This window comes from Netta rufina (assembly GCF_964035555.1).
Source record: "Netta rufina genome assembly, chromosome: 9".
In the NCBI taxonomy this organism is placed as follows: Eukaryota; Metazoa; Chordata; class Aves; order Anseriformes; family Anatidae; genus Netta; species Netta rufina.
Window position 1 is genome coordinate 26,197,359 of NC_140132.1, and position 16,852 is coordinate 26,214,210.

General features: G+C 58.0%; 1 protein-coding gene across 9 annotated transcripts in view; it reads right to left on the reverse strand.

The window, feature by feature from the left end:
- Positions 1-16,852, reverse strand: part of MBNL1 (muscleblind like splicing regulator 1) — a 57,148-nt gene that overhangs the window by 16,391 nt on the left and 23,905 nt on the right. For all 9 annotated transcript variants that reach the window (XM_084291974.1, XM_084291969.1, XM_084291975.1 and 6 more), the window contains 2 exons: positions 8,284-8,454; positions 4,790-4,990 (listed from right to left, as the gene is read on the reverse strand). In XM_084291974.1, the coding sequence (XP_084148100.1) occupies positions 4,790-4,990; positions 8,284-8,352 (270 nt within the window). In that variant the 5' untranslated portion in view covers positions 8,353-8,454. The remainder of the gene's footprint in view (positions 1-4,789; positions 4,991-8,283; positions 8,455-16,852) is intronic.

Below are 16,852 nucleotides of genomic sequence, written 5' to 3' on the forward strand. Positions count from 1 at the left end.
ACACCGGGAGAAGACAGCCGCTCAGTGCGGGCCCTGGCCTGCTCTGCGGCCCGGCTGCCTGCCCGCCAGGGCGCTTTGGTGCCGAGGGACGTCAGAAGCTCTGCACAAAGAGCCGCGCACACTGCAGCATCGCCACCGCCACCGCGCGGGCTCCAGCCCGGCAGCCCCGCACCACCAGCGGTGCCACCGCCGCACAGCACCAGGTCCCTCTGCAGGCCCTGGAAAAGCCCCGTTCAAGAAACTGACGCACGCTCTTTTCACAGCACAGACCACGAACAAGACGTGTTTGTCACTTTGGTTAAAAAGGGCTATAGGAAACAGAAAGGGCTCAAACCAAGCACGTCTGTACAAAAACACAGCCGCTGCAGCGGATGGAAATTCCTTCTACAGGTGGGTGCCCATGAGCCTGGATCATCAGCACTTCCTCAAGAGCCTTGGCTCCGATCCCTACACCAAACCAACCTGGGTTGTTATTTGGTTTCTGTGCTAGCACTTCAGCTGCTTTTTAACCCCTGTGCCACCCTACGTGCCAGCTGCCCGCTGTCCACGGCTTGTGGCAGACACCCTGAAGGACAAGAGCAATGCCACTGGTGAACCTGCCCGCAGGGAGCACCCCTTTCCTCGTGGCCTTTCCAGCACGACCCTATTTATAGCCTTTTTCCATGCGGTGACAAAGGCTGGATGTATATTTGGCAGCAAACATACTGGCCAAATAAGCCAGCTGAGGCACCTCCCTTCCTCTTTTTATCCCCACGGCCCTGCTGCTCACGGCTTGCTGCTCGTGGAGCTGTTCTCGTAGCACACAGGAGGCAGACTGGCCAAATAACCATTTTCTTGCTGGGCACTTCTCAGGAGGACCAGTTCCTGGCCCAGTCCCCGCGCAGTGCCACGCGCCGCTCTGCCACAACGCCGGCAGGGGCTGTGCCAGGAGGTGGCATCTCTTTGAGCCATCACCAAATACAAGTTTGCTCCCCGGACCGGCCACGTGCTAGCATCACCCCTGTGCACTCCTGGCCCCCGGTCTGCCTGCCTCGTTATGCCCAGGCATACGCCAAACGGAGCTGCCAGGTCACTGCTTCCCCAAACGTGAGCTTGGTCAGCCCCACACGACGACTTGATCTCTTTTATTGCTACAAATCCTGCCTGGGCAATAAATCATTGTCTTCTACCCAATAACTCCTCGATTAATAAGCCAAAGATGATAAAAGTAAATCAGTATGCATAGATACACAAAGAGAGAGGCGGAGAAAGAGAATGCATGCAGAGGTAAGGCGATTTTATCCCAGTTAAAAGCCAAGAAAACTGCCCAGAGAACTGAACCAGTTCGGCAGATAAACTCTGGCCCACACAGAGCACATTTTCACAGGGCAGTCGTGCGGGCTGAGATAAAGCAATGAATGGCTCTCTCACAGAGGTCTTGAGCAGATCTGAGTGATGGCTCACAGCAGACACAAACCATAAAACCGCGAGTCCTTTTAATCAGCATGACCTGCGATGGCTTTTGAAGCACTGTGATGCTAGCCAAGAGTGTTTGCAATTCTTGTTTACTTACAAGCAAGCACTGAAGATGGTGTTAGCTCTTGCCACAGGCAGGCAGCAATATATCATTCATCTGCTCGAGCAGAGAGAGGCACGGCAGCATGATATGTGGTCTAGCCTTTCAGATCTGGAGAGTGTTTGTTTGTTTGTTTATTAGTAGCCCTGTAATTAGTATCACAATTTTCCACTTGGTAAGTGAAGAAGCGTAACAGCAGCTAAGGAGCACAAACTGAACCTAAGAAGCTGGAATGACCGCATGATGCGGGGCCGAACTGCTGAGTTAGGGAATGGAACCGGCCCTGCAGGATCAGCCAGGCATCACCGTGAACTTCACTTGTTCTAATTTGGGGCCGGGTTTATTTTGATTGCCCTGCTGGGATCCCAGCTGCCCACCCTGGCGGAGAGACAACTGCCCCGAAACCTCGGCCGTGGCTGAGCTGCTCGCCCGGAGCTGGCCGAGGCTTGGCCAGGGCACATGAACACAGGGCGACATCCCTGGCCTTTCCCGAGCAAGTTCCACCTTTTGCCTCCTTTGCGCTGAATTCAGCACAACCAGTACGCTGTTAGCCAGTACATTCTGCCTGCTGGCAGCAAAATGGCAATACGAATCACGCAGGAAACAGCAGCTCGATTGCAGCAGTCTTGACTCTCGAATACTTCTAACAGCAAACGGCGGCGTGCGAAGGGAAACGTGCTCCCAAAGCAACCCACCCGGCAATGCCTTCCTCTCTCACTTCCTCGTCCTTTGCAGGTTCCCCTCTAGTTCACGAGAAGAGCCGCGTTTTTGTTCACGGTATTTCTGGCAGGGGAGGAATGTGAAGAAAGCTGCAGGAAAAGCCTGAACCCTCAGCGTTTCCACCCTGAGACCCAGGTGCTGTAGGGGAGTGTCTGAGCACACCGAACAGCCAGGCAGCGGCACGGTCCCAGTGCTTGTGAGCTGCATCCCGCTGCTCGGGGCAGTGAGCAGCCGTCCCGCCAGCACTCAGAGCTGCTCGGGACAGCAGGCTCAGCGCCTGGCAGGTCTGTGCTGCCTGCCTTAAAGCCCAGGTACATGTATGGCGAGATGTTCGCTGCGTGGCGGTCTGCTTCGGTAGCCCAGAACACGCGTGCTGATTTAATTAAGGACCCGGTACTTTATTCTTGAAAATAAGCATTTAAAATTCTGAACAGAACAAATCATCTTCCAAGATTAGACACTAACATCACTGCAGTTATTTTTTTTCAGGGGACAGTTCATTCCAAGGCAGGGAGAGCTAAGCCATATAAAGCTCTGCAGTCCTGCAATAACAAACAGCAGCGAGCTCTCTTCAAGAGCAGGTAGCTACGTGGCAGGCAGAGCACGCCACCTCGGAGAGGTGAGGGGCAGTCCACGTAAAATCCTGCAAATCAGTTTTGCACTTTTGTAATCAAAAACTCTACAAATGATTTGTTGCTCATAAGAACTATGGCCTTATTAGATAAGATAGATAAGAACTATGCCCTACATCTAGAGACCTCTGATTAAATGACCGGGCACTGCAAAGCACTGCCCAATTATCTTCTCACCTGCGTATCGAACTGCTTAACCTGCATTTGCTGGGGGGAAAACAGGAGGAGGAGAAGCCCCCCCGGCCCGCAACAGGCACTATTTTCGTACGAGCGGTTCCGTGTGGAATCGCAGAGCTGCTGGGTAAACTGCAATGTGCTCCCGATCCCAGCCAAAACAAACAGCGAAGCTGAGCAGCTGGGAGGGGGGGCGAAGCTGCATGTCTGAGTGATCCGCACAGCTCGGGCAGAGCCAGGGGAAGGCCCTGTCGGAAAGGCAGGGCTGCAAGCAGAGCAGGCAGGGACAGCCCTCCTTCAGGAGGGGCTTTTTCTGGTTGTTAAAACCTCTTTTTACTGCAGACCGTGCCTCTGGGTGTGCTGTGAGAGCACCGCTCACAGCTCCCCCGTGTGCAGAGCAGCCTGGCTCTGCAGTCGAGCATTTCCCCGAGCAGCTGCACAGGGACAGCACAGAGCCCCTGCAGCACCAAATCCCGCACGGGAAGGTTCCCCTGCCGCAGCCCAGCGTCCAGGAGCTCCCCGCACATCCCAGTCACAGCCTGTGGCCAGCACGGCCTCGGCTCCATGGGCAGCAAGCAGCCCCGAGGCTGCCTGCTCGGGGAGGCCGGGCCTCCTGTAACCTGAACACGCTTCGGGGAACTCTTTCCTCGGAGAAAACAACTCTAAAAGGGGAAGTGATGTGATCCTGCGGGAGGGGAACCTGCGCTGATGTAAGCTCCGAGAATAGTGGCGGTGCTGGGAGGGCTCACTGCCCGGCCCTGCCCCACGCTCCTGCCTGCAGCCTGCTGCCCAGCTCCTCAGCCAGGGGTGAAACCACCGAGGAAAAGGAATGAATGTCCCTTGTAGGCACACACAGACCCTCCTGCTGCAGTGCCTAGGCGAGAAGAGCCCTACCATTGACCGGCTGCATTTTGACAGATCCCTGCCGCTCCTCCCACCGTGCTCCCCGCGTGCTCAGGGCCCATCTCCAGAAGCCCGACCCCACAGCGCGCCCCCAGGCCCCGCTGCTGTCCCCACACGGACCCGAGGTCCCTGAGATCGGCCGGGCCCTGACCCCACACCAGGATGCACGGCGCTCACAGGGCAGGGACAGCAGCACCAGGCTGCCCAGCGCCCAGCTCACTGCACTCCCAAGCGCATGGCACCGCCTGGCCGCGAGCCCTCGCTGCCGCAGCGCTGATACGGTGCCGAAAACACGGCCAGGCCTTCCCGATAAGAGAGATTCAGGGCAAGGGAGAGTAACAGCTAGCGAGGACTAGCACTTGTCAGGGCTGTAGCGAAGGATGATAAACAAGGCGCGGGAGGCCGCGGGGGGAGTGCCAGCAGCACGTGGCCAGAGCAAAAACATGCCAGAGGCTGCAAGCGAGCTCCCCCCCGGGCGGCTGCAGCACGGCCCTCGCACCAGCTCCCGGCGCTCGTTACCCGCGCCCGCTCGTTAGCAGCTGCTGGACACACAAACGCAGTCTCGGGGCGCCCCTGCAGCTACCACGGCCATCCCTCAGTGCTCCCGCTGCCTTCTGAGATGCAGGGCCAGGAGCAGAGCTGCAAGCATGAGCCGTGGTGGCACGCCCCCTGCATTGCCAAGACAGGGCGCTATCGGCTCCGGGGAAGCTCGCGCTGTTTTCTTTCACAAGCGACAGATCGTCTGTCCAGGAGACACAATACAGGAGATAACTCGTGAGGGTAAATCGTGCCTGGCGGCTCCTACCTCCAGCCTGTCTGTCCTCATGAGCTTCTGGGCGGCAGCGGCAGCGGCGGCAGGGACCGGGACGCCGGGGTTGCCCGCCACCAGCATGGGGGCGGTGGGCAGGATCTCCGCTGGGACCAGCCCCGGGGACACGGGCCCCAGGTAGGGGTTGAAGGCGGCCGAGGCGTTGGTGGCTAAGCTGGGCGCGACTGAGAACATCGGCTGCAATGGGAGAAAAGGAGAAAGACATTTAAACACCCGTACCCACCGTGCTGCCAGCAGCACAACCTCTTGGCCATCACCCTCAGATGGCAAAGCGCATCTGAAACGCGCAGGCAGCCCCTTGGTGTGAGAGCAGCCTGCACGGGGGCCCCAGCACACCGCCAAGCCACACGCACCTCCACGCCAAGGACAAGGGCACTTCCCACCCCGATGCCAACCTGCCCCGGTTCACAGGCTGCGGAGGTCCCACACGGGAACAAGCAGGAGGTTACAACCCGTTATTTGTATAAAATCGAGCAGGCTGGCCGTGCAGACATCACAAGGAAGCACCGGGGGGATGCTTTATTTAGACTAAATCATTGAGCCGGAGAGAGGCCATGCAAATACTGTGTGTTTTTTTTTGTTTGTTTGTTTGTTTGCTTGTTTTAAAAAAAGAACCAGCTGCCCTTGCAGGCTGTCACACGTTGTGAAGGTAATTAGACGGAGAAGACCGAGCGGTGCTGTAAGCCCCAGTGCAGCGCTGGTGCACTGCAGTGAAGGTTAAATCATGCTTCTGCCCCTCCGAATCCAGAGGCACTGTGCTAGCAGTGTAATTGCCAAATTAAACTTCGGCCGGAGTGTTTATCTTCAGTATCTAAATAAAGTAGTTACTCAAGGCATTTAGATTTTTCTTCCAAAGTAATTTTTAGAGCGAAAAACAACAACGAAGTTAATGCAGATCTTTTGCTCTGTTTCCTATCTCGTTCAGCCAGACAGCACACAGCACCACATGTTTTCGTGTTTCTGAGGAAATGACCGAATTGTTTGGAAGCAGGGAGCAAGTCCATTGGAAACACTGGACAAAAACACATGCAAAGGTTACAGGAGAAAAAAAAAGCCTGAAATTTGTGTAAATGGGAGTAGTTTCTTTAACGTGTTTGCCTTTTCATCCATGTGAACAACAAAAAAAGGGAATTTTTACAGGAAATAAAGTAGTATTATTAACTACACTATCAATTAACCGTACTTTTCATTGTTGTGCTATCATCTGTGCAATAATGAACGTTCAAATACAACTGGGAGACTGTCAGTGTGTAACCTGGGACCTGATTTCGATTTGCCTTCAGCCCAGTGAGCCCAGTAAGTCCAGCACCTAAAAGACCATCCTGCTGATTTGCTACCAAGATCACTTGACGTTTGTGTAAATACCCCACAGCCTTCGGCCACGACAAGGTAACACTGTTCTTCCCCAGCCATTCGTGTTCTGCCGGAGCTCGCAGCTATCCTGCAGCCAGCTGCACACACGCAGAAGCAGAACCTCAGTTTAACCATTACCCTGATGCTAGCCTCTCCTTATAGCAAAAAGGACTGCTACTCTGAAGCACTGCACTAAGTATTTTTTCATGTTTACCTCAATATTGCTGTCTATCTACACGCTGCTTTGTATAAAACCACAGGAGATGCGTTGGGTTATCATTTATGAAACAAGCAGACCAAAAGGTAATGGAGAAGAACAAGTTAACAGGGAAGGACACGTGAAGTAGTGGCTTTTACTGTCTGCAGCACTTTGGCTGTTCAGCTTTGTCATAGCCCCAGCATGAGTGTGCTGGCACCAGTGCTGCATCGCTGTCCTCAAACCAGGAAATAAAATAAAATTGCGGCGTGTGTACACGTCTGTTTAGAAATTGAAAAATCACTTTGAGGTTGCTCTGAAGTTAAGGCACGTAAAGTACAGCCTGCGTCTGAGCTGCCTGGCCGCACACACACCCCGCGTGGTTTCTGATCAGGAGGCAGCAGCCCTGGCAGCAGCCCTGGCAGCAGCACGGTGCCACCGCACCCGCTGCTCACGCGCTGACGCCGCCTTAGCTCACTTCCTTCCTTCGGTGCTGCATGAAATTTTGTTTAACAAAAAGATGGCCAAAAGGAGAAAACAACACGCCCTCTCTTCTCATGCTGGTAACTGATGCCAACAAGTCACTGCGAAGATCCCTCCAAAACATTTCTGCTTTTCTCCCCCACGTACACTTCTTGAACCAGACGAGGCATAAAGCCCTATGGAAGAGGAAGTCTGCATTAACTACATCAGATGGGCTACAGGATACTTACTGCAATTTGGTAGACCCCCAAAACATGGGGCCAAGTCACAATTTAGCACAAGTACGAGAGCCCCTTCTGCTCTGCTGATTTTTCCTAAGCATTTACTCTGAGTACAGCCTGTCACAAATGAAGCAGTGCCGAAGAGCTCGCCTAACGGAGCACGTTCCCTCCTGCAAGGTGTCTGCAGGTAGATGCAACTCGCCAAGTCCTAACTTCTCCAGTAAGGAACCAAGGAACTGCCAGGGAAGTGCTAAGGCAGATATCAATATAATTTGTTTCCCAGCTCCCTTTTCCCGTGCTGCCATTTTACCCGTCAGAAGGCAGAGCTTCAGCGGGGGAAGCGCTGTGTGACCTTTTACGCAGAACGCGCCAGCCTCCCCGGTGCGTTATTCGGTACCCTACAGTGTCTGGGCTACAAGGCTGTGTCCAAAGCTTGCTGGGCCACCTTTACCCACAGGTTAGCTCCAGCGATCTCTCACGACTGCGTTAGAGAACGAGCGCAGGGCGTTCTGCTCTGCAGTGTGTCTGGCTGGCGGGCGCCCACCACGGTCACCGCAGACCGAGCCCCATCCCTGCGCTGGCGCCAAACCCGGCACTGCGCACGCGTACCGGAGAGGAACACGTGTGGTGCACTACGTGATTACACTGCCCTGCGGCCAGATGAGAGGTTGCTGATAGCCCTTTTCCCCTCCTTTGCCTGTTCTAGGCGGTGTGGTTATCAGCAGGCGCTGCTCCCCCTGCCCAGCCCGATCTGCCGGTGGCACACAGCGGCCCAGCACACGCCGCGCAGCGCGGGGCAAGCTTTGCTCTCTGCTTACAACGGGCTGTAAAAACCCAAGTCCAGTCCAGCAAGTAACTCTGAGAAGGTTCCCCTGAATGAATGGAAAACATCCAGTGGGAATCTTCTCAAACCCAGGAATTTCCTCGAGCACAAGAAATTGCAAAGGAAACGTCTGTTTACTGAACTGCCACACAGATCGCTCACTTTCTCAAAATTAGGAGAGACGTTACACAGACGAATTAATTCAACAAAACATGAAGCAACGTTGATTCAGGCGAGGCAGAATGAAGCAGTACACAGACAGACCAGCCTCTTGCTGTTTGATTTCTCCACCAGTTACCAACTTTTGTGGGCTCTTACAGCCACCCGCACCCGCTAACTCCCTTCAGCCTGCACCAGCTCGTGGTCACCAACCCAAGCCCCAAAGCGCACGTACCACAGGCTGCAAGGGGGCTCCAGGCATCATGGCATTGGCAAGCTGCATCTGCTGGGCCAGCATGGCCATGTTCTTCTGCTGAATCAGGTTATTGCGTCCATTTATCTCCAGCTGCGTTTTTAAGTGTGGTGGTGGGTGAAGGTATTTGCAGTTTTCCCTTGAACATCGACCCTGAGGAAGAGAATGAACATAATTGGCTCAGGCAGTTAAAGGCAAATCTTTTTTGTTCTGTCTGGCCCAACCAAACCCAGCAAGCTCTGCAGGGCCCGGGTGAGGCTCCAGCTCCCTCCTGAAATGATCACGTACCGATGGGAGCAGCTGCACAGCTCTGGTACCAGCTCCTTGCTTCACGTTTCCAAACTACACATTCTGCAATACAGCCCTAAAGGAACAAGGAGGCCCCAGAGCCCGAAGTGCCCTCACCAGGAGGGGAAAAAACAGGTCCCTTAAATTACAACCCTTTCCCTTTATTCATTCACCTTTGAAATAAATCCAACCAGGAGCAATGACAACGCAGAAGACAGCTGTACTTTGAGCAAGGAACCATCTTTATCGGGAACCAAATTAATTCCATACAGCTTGACCTTCTCCTGCAGCTTTGCTCAGAAAGTTGAGATGTCTTCTTGCCCCAAGGTCCAGCAACCTGCTCTGTGTGCCCGTTTCTGCCCCAACGGCCAGCACAGACGGCTCCGTGCCGCCCACCTCCCCGCTGGCAGCCCCATTGCTCAGAGATCACATCCCCGGGCAGCGCGCTGACATCGGGCCGATAGAGCCCCGCTCAGAGACCAGCACACACAGCTCTGCCGGGATTTTCGGCCGGGCATGCAGGTGGCACAGCCCTGGTGGCACCGCTGCGCAGGCAGAGCCCGGCGCTACTCTGTTCATGTCAACTCTTCCTCTGATACGAAAACCCGCGCTAATTATTGGTACCACTAACGAACATGGGGCCAAATTACAATTTACCGGTTGCCTGGAAGATGATTATCTTACATTAGCACAGCGTAGAAATCGGGTTTAATGACTGCTAAGTGCGCCACAAGGAGCTACACCACGTGTTGCCTGACTTAGAGGAGCAGTTCCCGGCCTGACCCAGGAATGCAGCCGAACTCAGCTCTTACTTAGCGGTGGGCTTCAGGCTGCTCCGTGCCGCCCCGTGCCGACAGCACGCTAAGGGCAGGGGGAGCAGGGCAGGGGCTGCAGGAAGGCGAGCTTGGGGCAGGGAGCACGGCTGCCCTCACACGCTGCTTGTCTCTGGCTATGGGCTCGGCAGCCCTCGGGCAGGAAGCCCAGGGAGAGCGAAAGCAGCAAGCCCTCGGCCCTGTGCACCCAGCGTGGCCCCAAGCACCTGTCTGGGCCGCGCCGAGCTCTGCGATGCTGCAGGAGCTTCCCTCTGCTCTGCCAGAGCTGGGTAACGCCGACAGCCCCGCACACCCAAGGTCACCACATGGGCACGGACAAGCCCCAGAAACGCCGCTGCTCTGAGCAGGGCGCGAGGCAGCCGCTGGGGCTGTTTGTTTGGGCTGCTTCTGTAACCGAGCAGCACGGCCCGCGTTACACAGCGCTCGCTGCCGCGCTCGGCCGCTGTTGACACAAGGGCTACTGCTCACAGAAAGCGGGCTGGGGGGCTGCCTGGCGCTCAGAAGGCTGCTGGCCCCGTACCATCAAAGCCCCCTGCAGACGTGCAGGAGCTCCTGCTCCCACCCTGCCGGCGGTGCCGATGCCAGGCGGGGCTGCGGGCACGGGGACACCCGCACCCGGAGCTCCACGCGGCCTCCACGTGCTCCCGCCGGGAGGATTTGTGCCACGCGCTGCTGCTCAGCCAGGGCCTGGAGCCAAATTAATTCTCCAATTAAGAGCTGTCGCTCAGGGGCAGGGCCCCGCGGCAGCACCACGCAGGGTGCCGCGATGGCCAGCGGCAGTGCCGGCACCAGGAGCCCCCGGGTCCGGGGAGCCCTGCGGAGCTGCTCAGGCTGTTATTGCCTGAACACAGCAAAGCAGCAGCAATCTCACTGCAGAGCTGCCGCAGGTTCAGGGTTTGTGACGACACAAACACGGCTCTCTTTCAGGGAGCATCAGTTCCTCCTGGCAGCAGAGCTCAGCCACCGCACCCCAAGCAGGAGGGCGGTGGTTACGGAAAGCCCAGCCCCTGCCCGTAAGTGATGGAAGTGCCTGTGCAGATGCACTCGAGTCACGCAGGAACACATTCAGACACCGGCTGGGTTTTGCTTTTTAAAACACACGGCTCGTGCCTGCTTTGTGGCAGTAGCTGTGCTCCGGCCCAGCGAGCACACGGTCAGAGAAGTTTCGGAAATATCAAGCAAAGAGTTACTGGGAGGGCTCCACCGACCCGACCCGACGGATACAGATTCCAGCCCCGGTGAGTCAGTGGCTGAGCTTACCCCGAACCAGACAGCGACCCACGGCCACACCTCAGCCAGAGCCTTCCAAACCATTTACGCCCCTGCCCGACGAGGAGACGGCACGGACTGGGCTGCTCCCACACAGCTCCGGGGCACAGCCAGGGCGTGCTGGCGATGGCCACTTCTGGCTCCACACAGCACGAACCGTCCTGAGGATCCCTCTGTCAGAGCACGAGCAGAGCACGCTGTGAAATGGCACGTGGGGGACCTGCAGCCTGCAGCCTGACTCAGCACCTCAAAACAGGACCGTGCCCAGCCCCACTGCTCCATGCCCCTGTGCACAGCGGGGCTTTCACTGCGCACAGATCACCGGGGACGTTACTGCCCTCGGCGGCTCCTGGAGCCACCCCACGGGGTGTTACCATCTGCTCCTCGCTAGCACGGGCACACCTCAGGGACACCGAGCAGCTCCGGAGCTTTAGCAGGCGGCACGTGCCGAGATGGGACAGTCAGTGCCTCGTGCCCTGCTGGCAGAGATGGAACCCGGCTGCACGGCTCTGTTTCTGCAAGCGATTCCAATGTCTAACATGACAAACAAACAACAACACAACACAACACAACACAACACGACACGACACGACACGACACGCAGCCAGCACAGCACAGCAAGGCCCGGCAGGCCCTGTTCCTGCACTGAGCACGGTGCCGTGCTGCGGGACGGGAACCGCAGCGAGCTGGGCTGGTGCGCTCGGCTGAGCCCGGGGCTATTGCCAAACACCTCCCAACGATTGCTTTGTTGCCTGTTTCTTTCTGCGGCTTTATGGCTGTTATTGCAGAAAGGAAAAGCAGGAGGAAGAGGCCTTGCTGTGCTGCTCCGGGTCACGCTGGGAGGTCCGTGCCAAAATCAGCGCCGCAGGACCAGCAACAACACGAGTCTCTCCAAGCCTGGCGCCACAGGGCACCCAGCGCGCTGCAACTCCAGCACAGAAGGGCCCTCGGCAATGCTCCCGCTGAGCTCCTGCAGCAGCAAACCCAAACCCGTGGGTCCCCATGTGGCGTACTTCAGGCGATGCCACCCGGCCCCATAAACGCTGGCTTTGCCTTCGGGTGGTGCAGAGAGAGCCCCAGCTGACGGCACTGCCCGTGTGGTGACGTTTTGTCTCGCTTTGCTTTGGCAGGATGAGATCCCGGGTACAAGAACTAAATGGATTCAGCTACCAGTTCTCTATTTTTTAATCACCTCTGCGCATCTCCTCATATCCAGCACAGCCATAAAACACACTGAGGTGGCCACGTGATGACAGCCTCGAGTGTGCATCTCATGGATAAAAATCTCAAATCCTCCTCACTTATCACCCGTGCTGATCGTGTTTGTACAGGAAGCCAGGCCGAGGATCTGTCTTACTGCCCTGAAACTCAGCAGCCTTAAAGAAGCCGAGGAGCGAGCCCACCCCAGCCCTGGGACAGGGCCACCTGCAGTGTCCCCACACAGCATGGGGCAGCCCCAGACCCCACATCCCCCGGCCTCACCGCACCCCAGGCGCCCGGCCCCACACAGCGAGCACGAGGGGCACGGGGGGCACGAGACGCTGCTGGGCAGGATCCCAGAAGCCTCTCCCTGAACTCCTAAAGCCATCAAATCCTTTTACAGCAATCTGGTAATCCGCATGATCCTTACTCAGGCGTGTAATAACCGACGCTCTAGGGGTAACAGGAGCGACTCTCTGCCAGGAGCAGCAAACTGCTCAGCACCGCGGCTCCACGCAGCGCCAGGCGGCCGCGCACGACACGCAGCTGCAGGCCCACGGGAGTCCGTCCGTCCACATCCCTGTTCACAGCTCCTCGTGTCCCTGCCAGTGCCTCAGCCCAGGAGCAGCCCCGCGGCCCCCCAGCCGCTCCCTGCAGGAGCTGGGCAGTTCCCAGGTAAGCGGCTGAACGCAGCAGGAAGCGGCAGGCCCGGCGGGTTGCCCTGGCACGGCGCGGGGATGTGCTGCAGCACCGAGCAGTCCCGCCAGGCTTCCCAGCTGGTACGGTGTTACAGGGCAGGAAGCGGGCGAGTTGTCAAGCCCCACGCCCAAAGGGGCAGCACGCAGCCCTCGCTCGGCACAGCTTCGGGAACGCTTCGGGTTATCTCAGCTGGACTTGAAAAGGGAATGCCACAAGAGGGGCGACACAAGGAACGTTACCACACACTCTTTGAGGAGTCGGTATACTTAAAAATTGCCTTCTGTCTTGGGAGAGCAGGGTGAGCCCTGCTTGGGAGAGCCCTCAGCAGGTGATGGACAACTCTGTCCCAGCTCACTGCCTGGGTGTGCAGGGCAGGTCCTGCCCCGCCAGCTCCAGTGGGATCGCTGCTGCTGCCTGCACACCTCATGTTCCCTCGGACTTGTGGGCACGTGCCATACCAGAAAGCAACCCTGGCTGTTAAGGGAATGAAGTAACACATGAATAGATAGGACTAACAAATAGACGCAACCGTTTCCATTAGTTTTTGCAGTGCCCTGATATTTTAAAAGGCTCCTCTGCCTGGTGGAAGCCAGGAGGTGGTGGATGGAGACCTGGACTGGGCAATTTGCATCCTCACCCCTGAGGAAACACGCAGGAGCAGTCTCCGTTACAGACGCTGTATTTAAAGTGGAATTGCCATTGTTTAAAAATAAAGCCTTGCTTTTGTGATTTCAGGAGCGCACAGGGGCAGCCAGGGGAGCTCTCCCGTGCACAGAGCAGCATTTCAGCTCTCCCGCACGCACTGGGCCCTGCTGGGGCGAGCCTGGTGCATGCAGGGGGCAGCCGGCGGCCTCCGAGCCCCCGCCGTGCTGCAGGGACGTGGGCCGGGTGAGACGAGGACGCAGACTGCAGTGCCCTCTCTGCCTGGCGGCCGCTCAGCACAGCAGCCTGCCAGCGCCGCACGGCCCCTGTGCCGCTCACCGTACGGTCACTGCTGAGTAACAGCAAAACCAACGGCACGGCAATAAATCGGGGCCCGTGCTCACACTGCACACCCACCGCCCCTCGCCACAGCTGAAGGTCAGGGACGGACAGGAGCTCTGTCTGTCCCTACTGCAGAGCGGTGCCAGCGCAGGGTGAGACCTGCAGCCACATCCCCCACCCCACGCAGCTGGGAGCACGGCCCAGGATGCCACCGCACCCACAGGGCGTCAGAGACGTGGCCTGCACCACAAGCCTGAGATCCTCTCCTCTTCTGCCTTGCAGACTGAGTATTTCAAACCTTGCTGTCCCCTTTGTAGTGCTTTTCCCTCCTCTTATCAGCACAGCATCCAGACTATTTTAAATACAAATGGAATAAGTTTGTCAAGCAAATAGTTTACTGATTGAAAAATAACGAGCTTGGATGGACTGAAACCTTTCCGAAATTATATCCCAAATTACCCAACTGTATCAGTGAGGGAAACAGCCGTCAATATAGCACTTTGTTAAACTAAAAGTAAATGGCAAATGCCAATTGAAAAATGGAAAATTACTAATTTCAAAATATCAGTTAGCTCCGCACAAGTGAGGCGAAACTCCCCGGGTCTGCGTTTTGTGCACGAAGTGGGGAGCCCAGGTGCAGCCTTCCCCTGCGGCCTGCCCCGCGGCCAGCCCAGCACCCCGACCCCAGCACCACCTCTGTCGCTGCCCCGCTCCTGCGCCTCTGGGCCTTCAGTTGCTGCTCCCAGCAAAATCTCTTTCAAGCAAATTCAGGTGTGAGAGGTGCCTGGCCAGGTCCGTGTCCGCATTGGCACCGGCTGCCCCATTGCTGCGTGCCCCTGCCCCGAGCCGGCCAAGGTGGATGCGGGCGGCTGTGCCAGGGATGGCTGGAGGCTGGACCCAACCTGCACCTCCTGAGCTCCCGCTGCATTTGGGCACTTCCAGACAAGGGAGAGCACTGACCTTGGACCGACCGAAGGAGAGCTGAGCTCTGTGGGTGCGGCTGGCCCCAGATCCAGCCGGGGCCTGGGGAAGATGCAGGCCTTCAGAGCCTTGGAGGAGATACTCAGCGCTTGGCAAGACTTATCTGCATCAACCCTGCTGGACTCCCTCGTCTGGCAAGGATCCCGCTGGGTACAGGCAGCTTGCAGCTGATTTTGGCATCTGGCAGCTCCAATGAAGAACTGTCTGATGTTCCAGTCAAATATTGGAAACTTGTGCTCAGGATCCGAGGCCCTCTCCCACTCAGGCGGCCGCTTCCACCACTGCCGAGGCAGCCGAGGGAGGAGCAGCCGCTCCCTGTGCGCAGGAGCCGAGGGGCACGGTGACCGCAGCCTGGCCTCAGCCTGTTTGGTGGTGGCCGAGCTCCTTCAGCATTAGCACTTCTCTGCATCACGAAATGCCTCGTGAGGAAAACATGCGGCAGCTAAATTCAGCGCTGAGAAAAATGCAGAGCCACCAGATCTCCCCACAGCCTGCCCCGCTCGGGCCCTGCCAGGCAGGCAGCAGCACGCTGCCTCCGCCCTGCTGGATGGGGGCGAGAAGCCGGGCTGGGGAAGGACAGCGTGTGACACCGGCCAGGGCCTGAGCTCCTCGGTATCGATAGGGAAAGTACCTTCAGGTACTTAAAACGTTCCCCTGAACTCAAGGGCAGTCACTCAGATGTGAGCTCTCTGCGAATCGATACCAAAGCCCAGGGAAATTATTTTCAGTGCGTCCCACTGAGCAGTGCTCTGAGACGCTGCCTTCCCCAGGCAGGCTCACCGCCACGATCCCTCCGAGAGCTCCAGGAGCATCCTCGCAGCCCTTCAGCCCCGCGGTGCCGCAGTCCCTGCTCACTGCAGCGCCCCGGAGCCAGCCAGCACCCGCAGCCCCTCAGCACGCCTCGCCCCCACCTGCCAGTGCAATCCTGCCAGAGCTGCCCTGGGCACCACAAATCACACACAGGAGTGAGTTTTAGGTAAAGCAGCAGTCAGGGCACGTCAAGAAAAAGCAAGGGGGGGCTGGCTGTGAGACACACCTCTCACAGAGCTCCTCAGGTTGAAAATAAACGCAGCTAGCACCTGCCACAGCGTAAGGCAGGCAAAGTCAGGCACCTTCCCTTGCTCCTCACAGAGCAGACATTTGAAGGTACCTGTGCGAGCCTCTCCCCCTGCTGCAGCACCGCGAGCTCCTGTGCCACCAGCAGCAGGCCCCTGTGGAAGGCAGCCCCAGACACAGCAAACACGGGGCGATGCCGCAGGCGGCAGGGGCAACGTCCTGCACGATGCTGGGGGGGCTGGCGCACGGGGCCACCGCCCGGCCGCAGCACCAAAGCAGCCTGGGCTTCTCACTCGCTCCCCTTGTGGGGCTATTGTGTGTGAAAGGAAGGGAGGCGTTCGGACAGCGGAGGGCTGGCTGGAAAAAAGAGAGCACACCTGAAATGTGAACGGCGAGGGACAGGCGGTAAGTCGTGCTGCTGGGGGGCCTGGAGCCCAGCCCTACAAAACGCCCCAGGAACGTGCCCAAGAGGTGCCCTCGCAACAGGAACGGGGAGAGCGACCACGAGCCCACAGCAAAGCTCTGGTCAAAAGCAGCGGTGTTATGGAAAGGGGGCAAGGAATGAAAAGGAAAGAGAAACGGCTGGTTTAGGTAGGTAAGACGGGAGCAAGGAGGAAAAGCACCGCGGGGAGCACACCAGGAGGAACGCAGATGAGAGGAAAGGAGAGGGACCCACGAGGGAGACAGAAGGCTTTGAAGGCGAAGGCGAGGACAGGAGGGTGCACAGGGCTCAGGCTCTGCCCCCGCAGTGCCGAGGCCACCAGCTCCGCTCCTGCAGCCCTGCAACGTGGGCAGGAACCCGTCCGGCAGCGGTGGTTAACGGGATCACCCCGTGTGTCCTGCCACGGCCACAGCCCCGCAGCACCCCCTGGGCCAGCCCCGTCCTGCCCCAGTGCCACATCCCCGAGAGGCAGCAGGGAGCCTCTGCCCGGTCTCCTCCCTTCTCCCTCCGCCCTCGCCCTGCCCGGCACCCCCACGGCAGGGAGCTGGGCCCCACGGCTCGCCCCCACCAAAGGCAGCATGCCCTGACCCCCCGCAGGCAGCACACAGCCGAGCACGGCCCCGCAGCTCCCCGCATCCTCAGGCTCAGGGCTGGCCGCCCGCAGGGAGCTCCGCGGGGCTCCCGCTGCCCCACCTGCCCTGCCAGCGGCCCCAGGGCAGCGCCCGTCACATCCTCACCTCCAGCACCCGCCCGCCGCCCCGGTCCTTACCTCCGGCAGAGCGCGGGCGCCTTCCTCTTG